At 44.5% G+C, this 16,629-nt stretch overlaps 1 protein-coding gene across 25 annotated transcripts in view; it reads right to left on the bottom strand.

The window, feature by feature from the left end:
• Nucleotides 1-16,629, bottom strand: part of NR3C2 (nuclear receptor subfamily 3 group C member 2) — a 457,363-nt gene that overhangs the window by 148,757 nt on the left and 291,977 nt on the right. Inside the window, exon 4 of one of the 25 annotated variants that reach the window (XM_086346430.1) lies at nt 5,390-5,830. The exons of 21 other annotated variants lie outside the window; for them this stretch is intronic. In XM_086346430.1, the coding sequence (XP_086202556.1) occupies nt 5,802-5,830 (29 nt within the window). In that variant the 3' untranslated portion in view covers nt 5,390-5,801. Of the gene's footprint in view, nt 1-5,389; nt 5,831-6,243; nt 15,563-16,629 lie in introns of those variants that run through there. 3 more of the 25 variants (XM_086346425.1, XM_086346421.1, XM_086346422.1) reach the window with 3 other exon arrangements.

The following is a 16,629-nucleotide window of genomic DNA, read 5'->3' as shown; positions in this document are numbered from 1 at the left end:
ATGGAAAAGGTGGAAACATGGAAGGCAGCAAGGAAAAGACCCGGGGGAAGGGATGACTTTGTAACCAGATACCCCTGGATACCAATCCCACCTCAGTCAATAGGGAACTATGAGCTTCTTTGCCAAAAACAGTTGAATGGCTCTGAACCTCAGTTTCCTGATCTATGAAATGGGCACAGTAATGCCTACTTTATAGATTGTTGTACTAAGCCACTCAGTTGTGTCCAATACTTTTGCAACCCCATGGACTGTAACAGTCCATTAGGCTCCTCTGTCCATGGAATTCTCCAGGTAAGAATACTGGAGTAGGTTGCCATTTCCTCCTCTAAGTGATCTCCTGCGTCTCTTACCTCTCCAGCACTGGCAGGCAGGTTCTTTACCACCAGCACCATCTGGGAAGCCCTACTAGGTTGCTGGATGGATTCAAATTAATATACATAAACAAGAAGTGCAATGCCTGGCCTGAGGTAAGGACTTAGAATAAAAAGGTGATAGTTATCATCCATCATTCATTTGGTTAGCTCAGTCTTTCAAAAAAAAAAATGGTATGAGAAATTCCAAAGAACAAACACAGTCAAACCTTAATTAAATATAAGAAAAGGATTTCCTGTTGGAAGCAAATATGACCACTGAATTAGGAAGGCTTCTAGATGAAAAGTGTCCACTTGAGACTGGACAAATACTACTCAGCTCTGATCTCATCTTCAAGCCTGAAAGTTTTCTAAAGGCTGGCTGTGAGAATGGAGAACTATATCCTTTAAGGTTAGTTCAGTTCAGTTACTCAGTCGTGTCCTTTAAGGTCAGCACAGGACAAAAAGCCAGGACTTTCTGAGCTGTCTGCAACTCAGCTAAGAATTCTAGAGTAGTGCTTCAAACTGTAAGAGCTGTGTAAGATGCTGGAAAGCTGTAGCTCCCTTGAATTATTGTTCCTCATCTCCCCTGCTTGTTTCCTGTTACGACTTAATACCCAAACAGTAGGCACACATATTCGGGGGCAGACGAAAGGTGAATCTGGGAGACTGAACTCCATTGTGCCTGGTAAGGATAGCAGATACTTAGCAGCAAGCAAACTGAGAACAGAAGACCCTCCAGTTCAGTTCAGTTCAGTCGCTCAGTCGTCTCCGACTCTTGGCCACCCCATGAACTGCAGCACCCGCTGTCCATCACCAACTCCCGGAGTTCACTCAAACTCATGTCCACTGAGTTGGTGATGCCATCCAACCATCTCATCCTCTGTTGTCCCCTTCTCCTCCTGCCCTCAATCTTTCCCAGCATCAGGGTCTTTTCAAATGAGTCAGCTCTTCACATAAGGTGGCTGAAGGATTGGAGTTTCAGCTTTAGCAACAGTCCTTCCAATGAACACCCAGGACTGATCTCCTTTAGGATGGACTGGTTGGATCTCCTTGAAGTCCAAGGGACTCTCAAGAGTCTTCTCCACCACCACACTTCAAAAGCATCAATTCCTCGGCGCTCAGCCTTCTTCACAGTCCAACTCTCACATCCATACATGACCAGAGGAAAAACCATAGCCTTGACTAGACGGACCTTTGTTGGCAAAGGAATGTCTCTGCTTTTGAATATGCTATCTAGGTTGGTCATAACTTTCCTTCCAAGGAGTAAGCATCTTTTAATTTCATGGCTACAGTCACCATTTGCAGTTATTTTGGAGCCCCCCAAAAATAAAGACCCTTGCAAAGAGCAAAAAGAGGTTCTGGGATTGATTGATTTTATTGGAGTACAGTTGATTTCCAATGTCATGTCAGTTTCAGGTATACAGCAAAATGATTCAGTTATATGTACATATATTTATTTTTGAGATTCTTTCCCCTAGTAGGTTATTGCAAAATACTGAGTATAGCTCCCTGTACTATACATTAGGTCCTTGTTAGTTATCTGCTTTATATACAGTAGTGTGTATATGTTAATCCCAAACTCCCCTTTGGAGATGGTAAGTTTGTTTTCTATGTCTGTGATTTAAAGTGAGTTCCCAGACGATGATTTAATTCCATTCAGCAGAGATAGCTAAACCAAGATATAAAGAAGCAACACATGGTCCATTTCTTCCAAGACCTTACTTTCTAAAGGCTGGAAAATTTTAAATGATTAAGAGGAATCATATGGTACTTCTGTGACTTTAAAGGCAGAAAAGATTATACCTGAATGGGTAGATGAGGAAGGTTTATAGAAGGAGAACGCATCTGACATAAGTCTTGAAGAATGTTGTGGGTCTGAAACATGGAGAGGACAGACATCAGGCACCCCCAGCAAAGGATGAGCACAGGGAAGGCAGAGACACAACTTCATGTTCAGTGAGCAACTGCTCTGGCGGGTGGACGCCCAGGAGGGCAGGGGCTCAGAGGAGCCGGCGGCATCTACACATGCCGGTGATGAGAGGACGACCCGGGGCTGGCAGTGCCCCTTGGGCTCCTGGGCCCTCTCTTGCGTTCTGGGGTTCAGACCCACATAAGCACGTACCTGTGGAATACCCAACCCCAACGCCCGACACTTTAAGCTTCACAACCCTACGACTCACACAGCCCCCTTCCAGCCTCCTCAAATCCTTATCCTTAAAGCTTCGACCAGTGGCCCCAATCAGGAGCCGCCTGGTTTACACCCCGCTCCCTGAAATCCTCACAAGATCCCCACAATCCTTCCCTCAAGCTTTCCCTGAATCCTCTCCATGTTCACCAGGACCTTTGCCCTTTTTCTCAGGCTCTTTTGGTTAAACTTCTGGAGTTTGGAGTCTTGCTTACTATTTGTATGACCTCAGACGAGTGACACAACCTTTCTGTCCATCAGTTTCATCCTTTGTTAAATGGGAATCATCTAGGTGTCTACCTCACGAGTTCCCCTGAGGACGAGTACACCACACGTGACACTGGGAACCGTCACAGGCCCCCAGTAAGGGCGCAATGACTGGTGGTAGCAGTTCAGTTCAGTTCAGTCGCTCAGTTGTGTCCAACTCTTTGCGACCCCATGAACTGCAGCACGCCAGGCCTCCCTGTCCATCACCAACTCCTGGAGTTTGCTCAAACTCATGTCCATTGAGTCAGTGAAGCCATCCAACCATCTCATCCTCTGTCGTCCCCTTCTCCTCCTGCCCTCAATCGTTCCCAGCATCAGGGTCTTTTCAAATGAGTCAGCTCTTCGCATCAGGTGGCCTAAGTATTGGAGTTTCAGCTTCAACATCAGTCCTTCCAATGAACATCCAGGACTGATCTCCTTTAGAATGGCCTGGCTGGATCTCCTTGCAGTCCAGAGGACTCTCAAGAGTCTTCTCCAACAACACAGTTCAAAAGCATCATTCTTTGGTGCTCAGCTTTCTTTATAGCCCAACTCTCACATCCATACATGACCACTGGAAAAACCATAGCCTTGACTAGGCATACCTTTGTTGGCAAAGCAATGTCTCTGCTTTTGAATACGCTGTCCAGGTTGGTCACAGTTGTTACCCTGTACTATTGCTAGTGTCACGTGTTACTGCTGTCTTCATCCATTATTCCATATTATCTTTATTATATCAAGGGACTAGTAACGAGTCTACCTGCCTCTACTATTTCCCCATTTCTAAATCAAAGAAGTCTTAACCTTCAAAAGCTTTCTAAAAAAAAAAAAAAAAAATTAACTCTTACTCAGACCTCAATTTGTTAAACCCAGAAAAGCAGAGCTATTGTGGTTGAAATGAATGCCAGGGAGGCTCCCTGGTGCAGTCCTCCACTTTGTACCCAGCAGTGATCCAGGAGGCACCCCCTGGACCCCCAGGTCTCCTCTAAGCAGCCACCCGGGGCCATGAGCCCAGTCTGGACAGTGAGCCTTCTGAATCACACATCTGATTAGCTCATTCTTCTGATTAAAGGCCTTTTCGGGCCCTTCACTACTTAAAACTCTTAAGTCCAAACTCTTTTTTATTCAAAGTGACACTGAGCCTCTGGAGCTCAGAGAGGGGAGAGAGGTAGGGAGACAGGGCTCAAGGATGTGCTGAGCAAAACTGACTGCCATTTGGGGAAATGCAAGCCCAGTGTGCATCAGGGGCATCTGATACAGTAACACTGGGTCATTATCTTCACTGGTGTTTTTACTATTGGTGTTTTAGTATTATTATTGGGGTTAACAACAATGTATTTCAAGGCTTATTTTAAGAAAGTGGAAAAAGTCAGAAGATTGGTCACTGTGCATATCTGTATTCCACTTCATATGTACAGACACGTAGGTCAGTCCTGTATCACAAGCACCATCCTTAGAGAGGTCCTAAGGCTGCAGGCATCCTAAGGCTGGCTGACCGAGGTGGACATTCAGCCCTAGTTTGGGACAGCACCTGTGAATCGTCATCCCCCTCCCAGCTCTTTCTGACCTCAGGAAGGAGTCCTATCTTTGCTCTTCTCTGGCTTCACTAATCTCATATTTAGCACTGTCTATGGACACACACACCTCTTTCAGGTCCTTAGCAACGATCTGTGCCTCTAACCACATCATCTAGGAAATACCCCATCTCCTTTTCTTCCACCTGGGAACTACGCAAGGCTGATAATCAAGGCTGCCCCCTTTTACCAAGTAAAATACTGAAGTTCTCAGGTCAAATTAGATATGGAAAGAACCACGTTCTAGAAGCCTGAAAAACAACAAAATATCTTTTGGTGGTGGTGTTGTTTAGTCACTCAGTCGTGTCCAACTCTTTATGACCCCATGGACTGTAGCCCTATTAGGCTCCTCCATGGGATTCTCCAGGCAAGAATACCATGGTTGCCATGCCCTTCTCCAGGGGATCTTCCCAACCCAGGGATCAAAGCTGCGTCTCCTGCTTGGCAGGCAGATTCTTGACCACTGAGCCACCAGGAAAGCCCACGAATACCTTTTAGAATCTTTAAAGAACGAGGCATGGAGAAGGTGGTTGAACTCAATCTTAGGAGCAGGGATTTCACCAGGCAGAGAATAAAAGTGATTTTCAACTGAACAGGATGCTCCAAATTCTACATCTTGAATAACAAAATGACTTCTCATCTCACTGAATATTGATATCTGGCCCTGTCTAGCATGCCAGGTCCTTTCCCATCCTCCCAGAAAAGCCATGCCTGGGGATTAGACTGGGCATCCCAGAGGGGATGGCCTCTGCCCCCATCCCCAGCCCAGTGCTTCCTACCAGGCAGAGGCAGCTCCGTGAAAGCCACACCTAGGGCCCCTCTCTGTCTGCCTTACTCTCTCTGCCTTGACTAGTGCGTCTAAGGTCTGACTTGCCTGCTTCAGCACCATTCTCTTCCTCGTCCGGGAGGACTCCCTCGGGGAGTAGGCACGGCCTCTAGTCCTGGGGGCCCCACCATGACCTGGTGCCACTGCCTGTCCCTGCATCTAAATCTGGGACACAGGCAGGAGGGCCCTCCCTCGGTTGCTTTTTTTTTTTTTTTTCCCGCTCTTACCATTAAGCCATATCCTTCAACTTATTTACCAAACAACAAAAAAAGTTTCTATTTTCCCTTCCACCCACCACTTCTTTAATTTTCGGTTTGCTCAGAATCCAGGTGGGGAAAAAAGCAGGGCTATTTCGCAGGTCCCTTGGAGATGACGAAAGAACCAAGGCTCTGAGACCCAGATCTCAAGCACAGGACCTGGTGGCCTCCCAAGCACAAATTCTGTGCCCAGGATTCCACGGTCCCCTCCGCCCACCTCCTGGGAAGCCTGCTTCAGGATCTCCGCCCACCCTCTCCCCGAATCCACAGCTTCTTAAAAGGCAGGCAACGCAGTTGGTGTGATCGCTGTGGGAATCCACATCTTAGGGTGCAAATTCTTGATGACAGTTAAGGCAGATTTTAAACCTTTTTCTGTTGTTTTTGTTTCCCTCAAAAAAAAAAAAACAAACAAACTGTCAACTACATTTCACCACAGAATCTTGTTTTCCTTTAAAACCTATTTTCATGCTTACTGTGCTACGTGAAATGTAATTTTCTTTTTCACACCTTGAAGCTACCACAGAATTTAACTAAGAGGGACAGTAACATGAAATAGTTTAATATTTATCAGTCTCTGAGTGAAATATTGCTCAATAACTTTGTTATACGCCCGAAGCCATGAGCAAACCTGATGGTTTTGTTGTTGCCATTCCTTAAAACATAAGAACATAAGCATTTTAATGGCAAACCAAACTTTTAAAGAATCCTTTTCACTGAACTACCCCTGACGGGTGCTTTAGAATAACCAGATCTTGAAATGGCAACCCACTCCAGTGTTCTTGCCTGGAGAATCCCAGGGACAGGGGAGCCTGGTGGGCTGCCATCTATGGGATCGCACAGAGTCGGACACGACTGAAGCGACTTAGCAGCAGCAGCAGCAGCAACAGCATATGCTTTTCCAAACATGTCATGCATTTTCAGCCTCAGAAAGGCACTTTGACCAAATTCCTTTTAAAATGAACTTCTTGCTTAAATCTCCGTTTCACATTTAGAAGTCAGAAAGAGAAAAACAAATATTGTATATTAAAGCATATACATGGACTCTAGAAAGATGATGAACCTATTTTCGGGGAAGCAGTGGAGATGCAGACATAGAGAACAGACTTATGGACAAGGTGGGGGCAGGAAGGAGAGGGTGAGATGAATGGAGAGAGTAGCATGGAAGCATATCCAGTACCATATGTATTTGCCGGATGACTCAGGGAGCTCTAACTGGGGCTCTGTGATAACCTGGAGGGGTGGGAAAGGGTAGAGGAAGGCTCACGAGGGAGGGGACGTATGCACACCGATGGCTGATTCATGCTGATGCAGAGCAGAAATCAACACTGTACAGCAATTATCCTTCAATTAAAAATAAAAATTAAAAAAAACTCCTTTTCACGTTCAGAGGTCCATTTGTTGTCCAGCTGGAGGACTTCTTTTTTTTAAAGCATTCGACAACTGCCCAGCAACAGCAGTCTGTGTTTGCAGTCACTATTTTGGGCTACATCACATGACACTTACATAACCTTGTTTAACTGCTCTTGAACTGGTTGGAACAACCTGGGAAACAGATTAGGGCAGTCCCAGCAAATTCCCGCATAGCAGATTCTGATGGGTGAGTTCTCATCCCCCCTAGCCCCACCCCCATCTTATAATGTTGCCTGGTGAGCCAGAGGGTGTCCAACAAGAACTGGTTACTCATTGTTCAAGCCAGCTAAAACATTTGATAATTAACTTCCTCTGCTCAGTTGAAACCAGTCTGGTCTGCCCATAATAAACCAATGAACAATGATCTCCCACCGCTGAGCTTTATGAGGGAGCCTGGATTAACAGGCTTTAAAACGCCAGAGGCGGGGAAAAAACTCACTTGAGAAGTAAGTACAGGTTGCCTCTGCCACCTTTAAACACAGATCTTTTGAAGCTGTGATCTGGGGAGTCTAAGATTTTAATTTAGAAGTCAAAATGGACTTATATTTTTTTCCCTGTGGTATTATAAGAGTTCTTCCCATGTGGGTCAGCACAAGAGTCCCAGATAAACATTTTTCTCAGTGTGAAAGGTGTTAAGTTTTTCATCAAAAAAAAAAAAAGAAAAAAATATATAAAACTTCTAATTATACTGATTTAAATTTTAGGCCTGCTGCCTATTTTAGTAAAAGATAATCAAAGAAAATACTGTACGACAAAAGCCAAGTGCTATATGCTTTTAACCCTGAGAAACATGTTATTATGATGCGTAATAAGAAAAGACAAGTAACTTATCACCATGGAACAAGGAACATTTATGTATTTTTTAGGAGGCATGACTTGCATCCTACACATTTAATAGCAGGAATTTAACCTAGTTGTATTTGACTATGCAAAAACATCTGTTATCTAGATAAACTAATATGCTATTCAGGGCAGTGGGCAGGGAACTAACATTTGTTGAATTCCTGTTATGTGACAGGTGCTTTCCCAATCATATAATTTAATCTGTGATTTAAAATCCTATGGGGAGGAGGCCTTGTGAGATTGGTCCTGTTATCTCCATTTGGTCAACAGACACACAGAAAGGTTAAGTCATGTGACTAGGGGCTTCCCTGGTTGCCCAGTGGTTATGAACAGCCTGCCAATGCAGGGGACACCAGTTAGATACCTGGTCCGGGAAGATGCAAAACGCTGGGGGGGCGACTAAGCCTGCACCCCAGAGCCCATGTTCCACAACGAGAGAAACCACCGCAGTGAGAAGCCCCCGGACCATAACAAGCAGGTGGACCCCACGTGCTGCAACTAGAGGAAGCCCACACGCAGCAACAACGATCCACCACAGCCAGAACTAAATAATAATAAATTAAAAAAAAAATTTAAATCACGTGACTAGCTTAGCAGGGATTCATACTTGGAATTCTTTTGTTACAGCACTTGTTCTTTCTATGGCTTCAGACATATTAGAAGCATCCTTTAGATATTTATACCTAGAGGGTCATACAGAACAGAAACAGGATCTCTGCAGTGGAAAACACTGCCTTGTAATGCATAAGTCTTACATGGAAACATCACTAACCACTCTGACAGATGGACAAAAAACTGCCTGAAGATAGTTGTACCTGCAAGTCCAAGCCTCAGCTGAAGTGTGCTAAGGACGGCAAACTTCCATACTGCGTAATCCACCTCTTTTTGCCTGATCCAAACATACCTCTAGACCCCAGACTTCAAAGCATACATGTGCCCAGCCCTGTGGCAGTGAAAACTCCTGTGTGCTAGGTTTTTCATGATCAGATTTCATTCATTCTGTTGGCTGAGAATAAGAAAGGCAGGGCAGGATGATGAACCCAATCCTAAGAGTGGGCAGGAGCCGTGAAATACGACAGATAGAATGAGACAGAACTGAAGAAGACTAATGCTTGTTGTGTGTCTGTATGTTCCAAGCTCCCAGGCTGGGAAAGTTATATGCTCTCCTTATTTAATGTTTATGATAACCTTCCTAACAGGTAATACTATCCTCCTGTCCTGGACAAGGAAATAAGCAGCTGTGTTCAGTGCTTCACATGGCCAGAGGTGATCCCAGGATTCAAACCCAGGTCTTACAAGAACCCGTGCTCATCTGGCAAATTGTGCAGAAGCAATCTGGCAATCTCAACATGCACAAAAATATCTCAATTTGCTTTCTGAGAAAGCTTTGGACTTATACATTATAACTTTGTACATTTCCTCATTTGAATAAATTGCTTAAAATCAAAGAATTTCCCATTTAGAGGACAGCTTAGTCCTTACTTACAGCCAAAATTCAGGACAAGGAAGCCTGTTAACTGTATTAACAGTTCCTAATGTAGTAATGGGGTTTGGAGTCAGAAACATGTGGCGAAAATCCAGACTCTGCCACTTATCAGCTGTGTGACACTGAGCCAGCCATTCAGTCTTGTATTTTCTCATCCATAAAGGGAGAGGAACAAAACTGATCTCCCCGGGGATTATCAAGAATAAATGTGGTGGTGTATTTAAAAAGCCTAGCACCATGCCTGAACAAAGCTTCTGGTCTTCCCCAAGGTTATGCCTTTAGGGATGGGGATCAGGAAGCACAGTACTACTCTAGGAGCAGACTGCTGGGTCCAGCAGGTCTTCCCAGACCCTGACTGCAAGACCCGGGGTTAGCCAGCCTCATGAAGCGTTAAGCCTCCCCTCTGTAAAATGGGGGCAGTAACGAAGCCTCTCTCCTCCGGCTGCATTCAGCCCTGTCCACTCCAAATTTGACTTTGAGCAGCAAGGATCCGGTCCCTCTACTCTAAACCTGGGATCTCGGAGTTAAGCCACTTCTCTTCTAACTATGCTTGTGCCTCAGGTTCGCTTTCTGTTACCTGGGTTTATGCCTCCTTCCCATATGTCCCACTGCCTATTCTGGAGTCTGCACTGTACCCCGAGCTCTTACACACTCACATTCCTGCAGGGCCTTCCCTGGTGGCTGAGGTGATAAAGAATCTGCCTGCAATGCAACCTGGGTTCCATCCCTGGGTCAGGAAGATCCCCTGGAGAAGGGAATGGCTACCGACTCCAGCATTCTTGCTGGAGAATCCCAGGGACAGAGGAGCCTGCTGGGCTACAGCCCATGGGGTTGCACAGAATTGGACATGGCTGAGTGACTAACACTTTCCAATTCCTATAACCCTGGTTCCCTCTGAAGTCCAGCTGAAGACTGGGGCTCTGACACTTGCCTTTCTCAAGAGTCTACCTGTCCCTTGATGATCTCTAAGACCACCATCGATGTTCTGTCCAGATCACAGGGGCCTCTGAGCTCTGCCTCTGGACTGTGCTTCCTTGCAGCACCTGTGCCCAGGCCCCATCACTGTCCTGGGGAGTAGGCATGGTTTCAAAGCCCAGGACTTTCCAGTTTGCTCCATTATTTCCTTAGTTAATTTCAAAGGATATATGTACTTCCTCTAATTCTCATTACCATTTCTCTTACACAGAAGACATAAGACATATATAGAAATATATAACAACATTTAATTTATCTTTTTTCTCTCTCAAAAACCAAGAGCTCGTCATGAAGAACATACCAAAACTGTCATGAGGAAGATACCAAATTGCTTTACTCAATCATAAAGACAGTGTATAGATTCACAAGCTGATAGCCATCACTGCAGTCACCTGTAAATGACACACACATTCATCTTAGTAGCCTAGGTCACTGGAAAATGTCAGCTGACTTTTAGCTCATTGAGAGAACGTAAAGAGGCCTGGGATGATTGTCTCTATTTCCAGGACTGTCCGGGTCTTCCCCTGATCCTCCAGGACTCCTACTTCCAGGTCTCCTGAAGCTTTAGGTCCTGGATTGATCCTGCTTAAGGCGAGAAGTTTCTAGAACATTTCTGCCCTTCCCTACTCCTGCTTCCCAATCCATGATGCTGGCCCCCTGGGTTTGCTCTAAGCTGCTCCGTTGCATGTGTGTGCGTGTATGCTAAGTTGGTTTAGCCGTGTCCGACTCTTTGTGACCCTGTGGACTGCAGCCCTCCAGGCTCCTCTGTTCGTGGGATTCTCCAGGCAAGAACACTGGAGTGGGTTGCCATGTCCTCCTCCAGGGGGTTCCTGACCCAGGGATTGAACCCACATCTCTCCTGTTTCCTGCACTGGCAGGCAGGTTCTTTACTACCAGTGCCATGTGGGAAGCACTGTTGTATACTCTTCTTAAAGTGGACCAGGACCCTGTGGGGCTCCTGGACACCGAAGCCTTTCTGACCCGTTTCTTGTTTGTTGGGCAAAGATTCCAGCCTCCCTGACCTTCCCTGAGTTCCAAAGGATTCAAAAAGTTGCTAATCAGGGAAGGGAGGAGAGGTGGAGGCAAAAGAGGAGCAGCCGAGAAACAACAGTGCAGCCTTGGGGCAGGGTCTTGGTTTCTCCTCAAGGGACACATATAATAATACCTTTCAATTCAGTTTAGTCGCGCATTCCTGTCCGACTCTCTGCAACCCCATGGACTGCAGCATACCAGGGCTCTCTGTCCATCACCAACTGGCGGAGTTTACTCAAACTCATAGCCATTGAGTTGGTGATGCCATCCAACGATCTCATCCTCTGTCGTCCCCTTCTCCTCCCACCTTCAATCTTTACCAGCATCAGGGCCCTTTCAGATGAGTCAGCTCTTTGCATCAGGTGGCCAAAGTATTAAGAGTTTCAGAATCAGCATCAGTCCTTCCAATGACTATTCGGGACTGATTTCCTTTAGGATGAACTGGTTGGATCTCCTTGCTGTCCAAGACTCTCAAGAGTCTTCTCCAACCCCACAGTTTAAAAGCATCAATTGTTTGGCGCTCAGCTTTCTTTACAGTCTCTCACATCCATACATGACTACTGGAAAAACCATAGCTGACAAAGTCAGACGGACCTTTGCTGGCAAAGTAATGTCTCTGCTTTTTAATATGCTGTCTAGGTTGGTCATAACTTTTCTTCCAAGGAGCAAGCACCTTTTAGTTTCATGGCTTCAGTCACCATCTGCAGTGATTTTGGAGCCCCCCAAACTAAATACCTTTACAGAACTAAAACAAGACCTCAAGTGGGCCTTAGGAAGCATGGCTACAAACAAAGCCAGTGAAGGTGATGGAAATCCAGTTGAACTATTTCAAATCCTAAAAGATGATGTAATTAAAGTGCTGCACTCAATATGTCAGCAAAAACAAGACCAGGAGCTGACTGTGGCTCAGACTTAAATTGAAGAAAGTAGGGAAACCACTAGAACATTCACATACGACCTAAATCAAACCCCATATGATAACACAGTAGAAGTGACAAATAGATTCAAGGGATTAGATCTGATAGAGTGCCTGAAAAACTATGGACAGAGGTTTGTGACACTGTACAGGAGACAGTTATCAAGACCATTCCAAGAAAAAGAAATGCAAAAAGGCAAAATGATTGTCTGAGGAGGCCTTACAAATAGCTGAGAAAAGAAGAGAAGTGAAAGGCAAAGGAGAAAAGGAAAGATATATCCATTTGAATTCAGCGTTCCAAAGAATAGCAAGGAGAATTAAGAAAGCCTTTCTCAGTGATCAATGCAAAGAAAGAGAGGAAAACAATAGAAAAGGAAAGACCAGAGATCTCTTCAAGAAAATTAGAGATACCAAGGGAACATTTCATGCAAAGATGGGCTCAATAAAGGACAGAAATGGTATGGACCTAACAGAAGCAGAAGATATTAAGAAGAGGTGGCAAGAATACACAGAAGAACTGTACAAAAAAGATCTTCATGACTCAGGTAACCATGATGGTGTGATCACTCACCTAGAGCCAGACATCCTGGAATGCAAAGTCAAGTGGGCCTTACGAAGCATCACTACAAACAAAGCTAATGGAGATGATGGAATTCCAGTTGAGCTATTTCAAATCCTCAAAGATGATGCTGTCAGAGTGTTGCACTCAATATGCCAGCAAATTTGGAAAACTCAGCAGTGGCCACAGGACTGGAAAAGGTCAGTTTTCATTCCAATCCCAAAGAAAGGCAATGACAAAGAATGTTCAAACTACCACACAATTGCACTCATCTCACACGCTAGCAAAGTAATCCTCAAAATTCTCCAAGTCAGGCTTCAATAGTACATGAACCATTGACTTCCAGATGTTCAAGCTGGATTTAGAAAAGTCAGAGGAACCGGAGCTCAAATTGCCAACATCAGCTGGATCATCAAAAAAGCAAGAGAGTTCCAGAAAAGCATCTACTTCTTCTTTATTGACTACGCCAAAGCCTTTGACTGTGTGGATCACAACAAACTGTGGAAAATTATTCAAGAGATGGCAATACCAGGCTACCTTACCTGCTTCCTGAGAAATCTTTATGTAGATCAAGAAGCAACAGTGAGAATTGGACATGGAACAACAGACTGGTTCACAATTGGAAAAGGAGTACATCTAGGCTGTATATTGTCACCCTGCTTATTTAACTTATATGAAGAGTACATCATGTGAAATGCCAGGCTGGATGGAACACAAGCTGGAACCAAGAATGCCGGAAGACATATCAATAACCTCAGATATGCAGATGACACCACCCTATGTCAGAAAGGGAAAAAGAACTCAAGAGCCTCTCAATTAAAGTGAAAGAGGACAGTGAAAAAGTTGGCTTACAACTCAACATTCATGGTATCCAGTCCCATCACTTCATGGCAAATAGATGGGGAAACAATGGAAACAGTGACAGACTTTATTTTGGGGGGCTTCAAAATCACTTCAGATAGTGACTGCAGCCATGAAATTAAGAGACGCTTGCTCTTGGGAAGAAAAGCTATGGCCAACCTAGACAGCATATTAAAAAGTAGAGACATTACTTTGCCAACAAAGCCCATCTAGTTAAATTTATGGTTTTTCCAGTAGTCATGTATGAATGTGAGAGCTGGATAATAAAGAAAGCTGAGTGCTGAATAATTGATGCTTTTGAACTGTGGTGTTGGAGAAGACTCTTCAGAGTCCCTTGGCCTGCAAGGAGATCCAACAAGTTAATAGTAAAGGAAATCAGTCCTGAATATTCATTGGAAGGACTGATGTTGAAACTGAAACTCCAATATTTTGGCCACCTGATGTGAAGAAGTGACTCACTGAACAAGACCCTGATGCTGGGAAAGACTGAAGGTGGGAGGAGAAGGGGAAAACAGAGGATGAGATGGTTGGATGGCATCATCGACTTGATGGACTTGAGTTTGAGTAAGCTCCAGGAGCCTGGCGTACTGCTGTCCATAGGGTTGCAAAGAGTAGGACACGACTAAGTGACTGACCTGCACTGAACTTACAGAACTAAAACTGCCCACAAGTGTAAGATGCTAGCATTCTTCATTCCAGAGAAGATCAGAGTTTGATAACCTCAAGAAGCTTATCAGGAGACCACTGGAGGCCAAAGGAGAGCAAGTCCTGCACACACCCTAATCTTATTAGCAAGCCTACCCTTGAACCATTGCTATAAGACTCTTCACCAAACCCTCCCACGTTGGGACACACAGTTTTGGAGCCATGAGGCTACTGTGTCCCCCTTTGCCTGGCAAAGCAATAAACCTATTCTTTTCCACATCACACAAAACCCTGTCTTTAAAATTCAATCTGGCATCTGAACACAGAGGCTGAGTTTTTTTGGCATCATTGTCTCACTGGACAACAGTTTCCCAGGCCTTGGTTTCCCTACTGGGCCTCATGTCCTAAGTCAGCATGGCCTCTCTGCTTCCCATCCTCTTCTCCTCAGAGGAGGGTCTGGTAGTCAGTCTAGAGGATGGTCCCTTTTTTGCTAGCAGAGAATGAAAGTGGGCACAGAGAGGACTGCTTTGGTGGGGGGATGCCTGACTAATCCTGACTCTCTTAAAAGAATTTTCTCCAGCAGTGTTTGGATCCAAGCCCAGTGCATCATAGCAAGGTCATTTGCGGGACTTCCCTGGTGGTCCAGTGGTTAAGATTCTGCGCTTCCAACACAGGGGACATGAGTTCAATTCCTGGTCAGGGAAGATCCCATATGCCTTGTGGCAAAAAAACACACACACAAAAAAACAAAAAACAAGGTAATTTGCTTCCTCACTGGTCAGTGTCTCTATGCATACTCCTAATGGGAGAAAAAGAAGTAGGGTCTGAGGCAAGGTTGAGCCTTGGTGGTAGTGCCCATCTGAGCCACTTTCCCTGAGATCTGTCTTTCGTGGCTGTTGTGCCCTTAGTTGTCCCCACTGCTTACCCCTGTATCCTGCATATGGCTTAAGCTGTCTACCTGGATTCTTCCTCTTAAGCCCTGCTCATCTGCTCTGCAATCTCCAAAGCATCACATCATCCATTCTCCTGGACTGAGCCTGGGGACTGCATACCCCTCCACTCTCAACCTTTTCAATCTGTCCTAAGATGTGTTAGAAGCACACGGTCATGCTGTGAGGATGAAGAAACTCTAAGCTATAAGGGCAAAGCAATTATGATGTGGTTTTTAAGCCTTTATTATCCACAAGTACCAAAAAATTAATGGTGTTACTATGTTCAGAGTTTTCATACATAAGTTCCTCTGCAATATCTATAAATCACTACCATGCTGGTTACCCCGGTCCAGTTATAGCCTTTCTACATCCCTTCTCTGTAAAGCGTGGACATGGCATTAGATGGTTTCCATGGTCTCTGTCCCTCTCTCTCTTGGCTTCTATGGTCCCAAAGAACAACTGCTGAGGGAAAGATAGAATGTCAGCGTTAGAATGAACAGGCAGTAAACGGGGCAACGGAGTCACACCCTGTGGCCCCTGTAAATACAGAGAGTAGCAGGCAAAGCGGACTAACAGCAAACTGCTAAAGACAGGAGAGGGAGCTGCAATCAGCATCTTTATCCCACATAAGAGTCTTAGAATTGCAAATGAGTGAAAAGAATTCAAAAGCAGTCACTATGGCCTTTGATGAGAAAGGCAGTCAAAGATACGGGAAGTTACTTTTATTTTTGGAAAATAACTTCTAAGGAAAGTACTCCAGGAGATAAAAAAACCAACAAGGCTGTAGACATTTGTGTACAGGTATCTATTCATACATATATTTTAAGTAACTGCAACAGGGTTGAAAGTTAAAAAGACATCAAACTACAGACTTAAAGCTCTGTTCTTAAAAAAAAAAAAAAGCTGAACATTTTTATTAGGTATTCCATGATGAAAAGAAAAACACAGAAATGGAAGTTGCACTCCCCTTTTCTTCCCTGCTTGCCGAAGTCCTAGAAATTTTTAAGGAGGATATTTGTTTATGTATTTATATATACATCTGTGTGCTTTAGTTTCTTTATCTTATATTGTAATTACAAAAATTGATTAAAAAAAAGTGTTAAGAAGTCCAGCAGTACTATTTCAAGTTAAAGAAAAATGAGAGATTGTTATACTTGATGAGCTGTGGCTTTGCTGCAAGAATATTAAAGAAAAAGGTGCTGTGGTTAACACCTGAAATCAAGTTCTGTGAGATAATGTGCCTCTAAGAATCAGGATGGTGATAAACAAAATACAGCTTGTAGGCCAAAAATAGCCTACTTTTTCCCAGCTCTGAATTCCATCTGTCAAAATAAGCTGGATGGCATTCACCAGATACCAGCAGTGTGAATGTAGCTGGACTGATTCAGTCTTTTGGGGGACTTGGTTTCATTATCCATAGTAAGAATCAACCATCATCAGGTGGTAAAGAATCCACTTGCAGTGCAGGAGACCCTGGTTTGATTCCTAGGTTCAGGAAGATCTGATGGAGCAGGGATAGGCTCCCCACT

This window comes from Bos grunniens, chromosome 17 (genome assembly GCF_055505025.1).
Source record: "Bos grunniens cultivar Pamir isolate PY7600 chromosome 17, Bosgru_T2T1.0, whole genome shotgun sequence".
NCBI classification, from domain to species: domain Eukaryota; kingdom Metazoa; phylum Chordata; class Mammalia; order Artiodactyla; family Bovidae; genus Bos; species Bos grunniens.
Note: the sequence above shows the minus strand (reverse complement) of the source record. Positions and strands in the feature narration are given on the sequence as shown.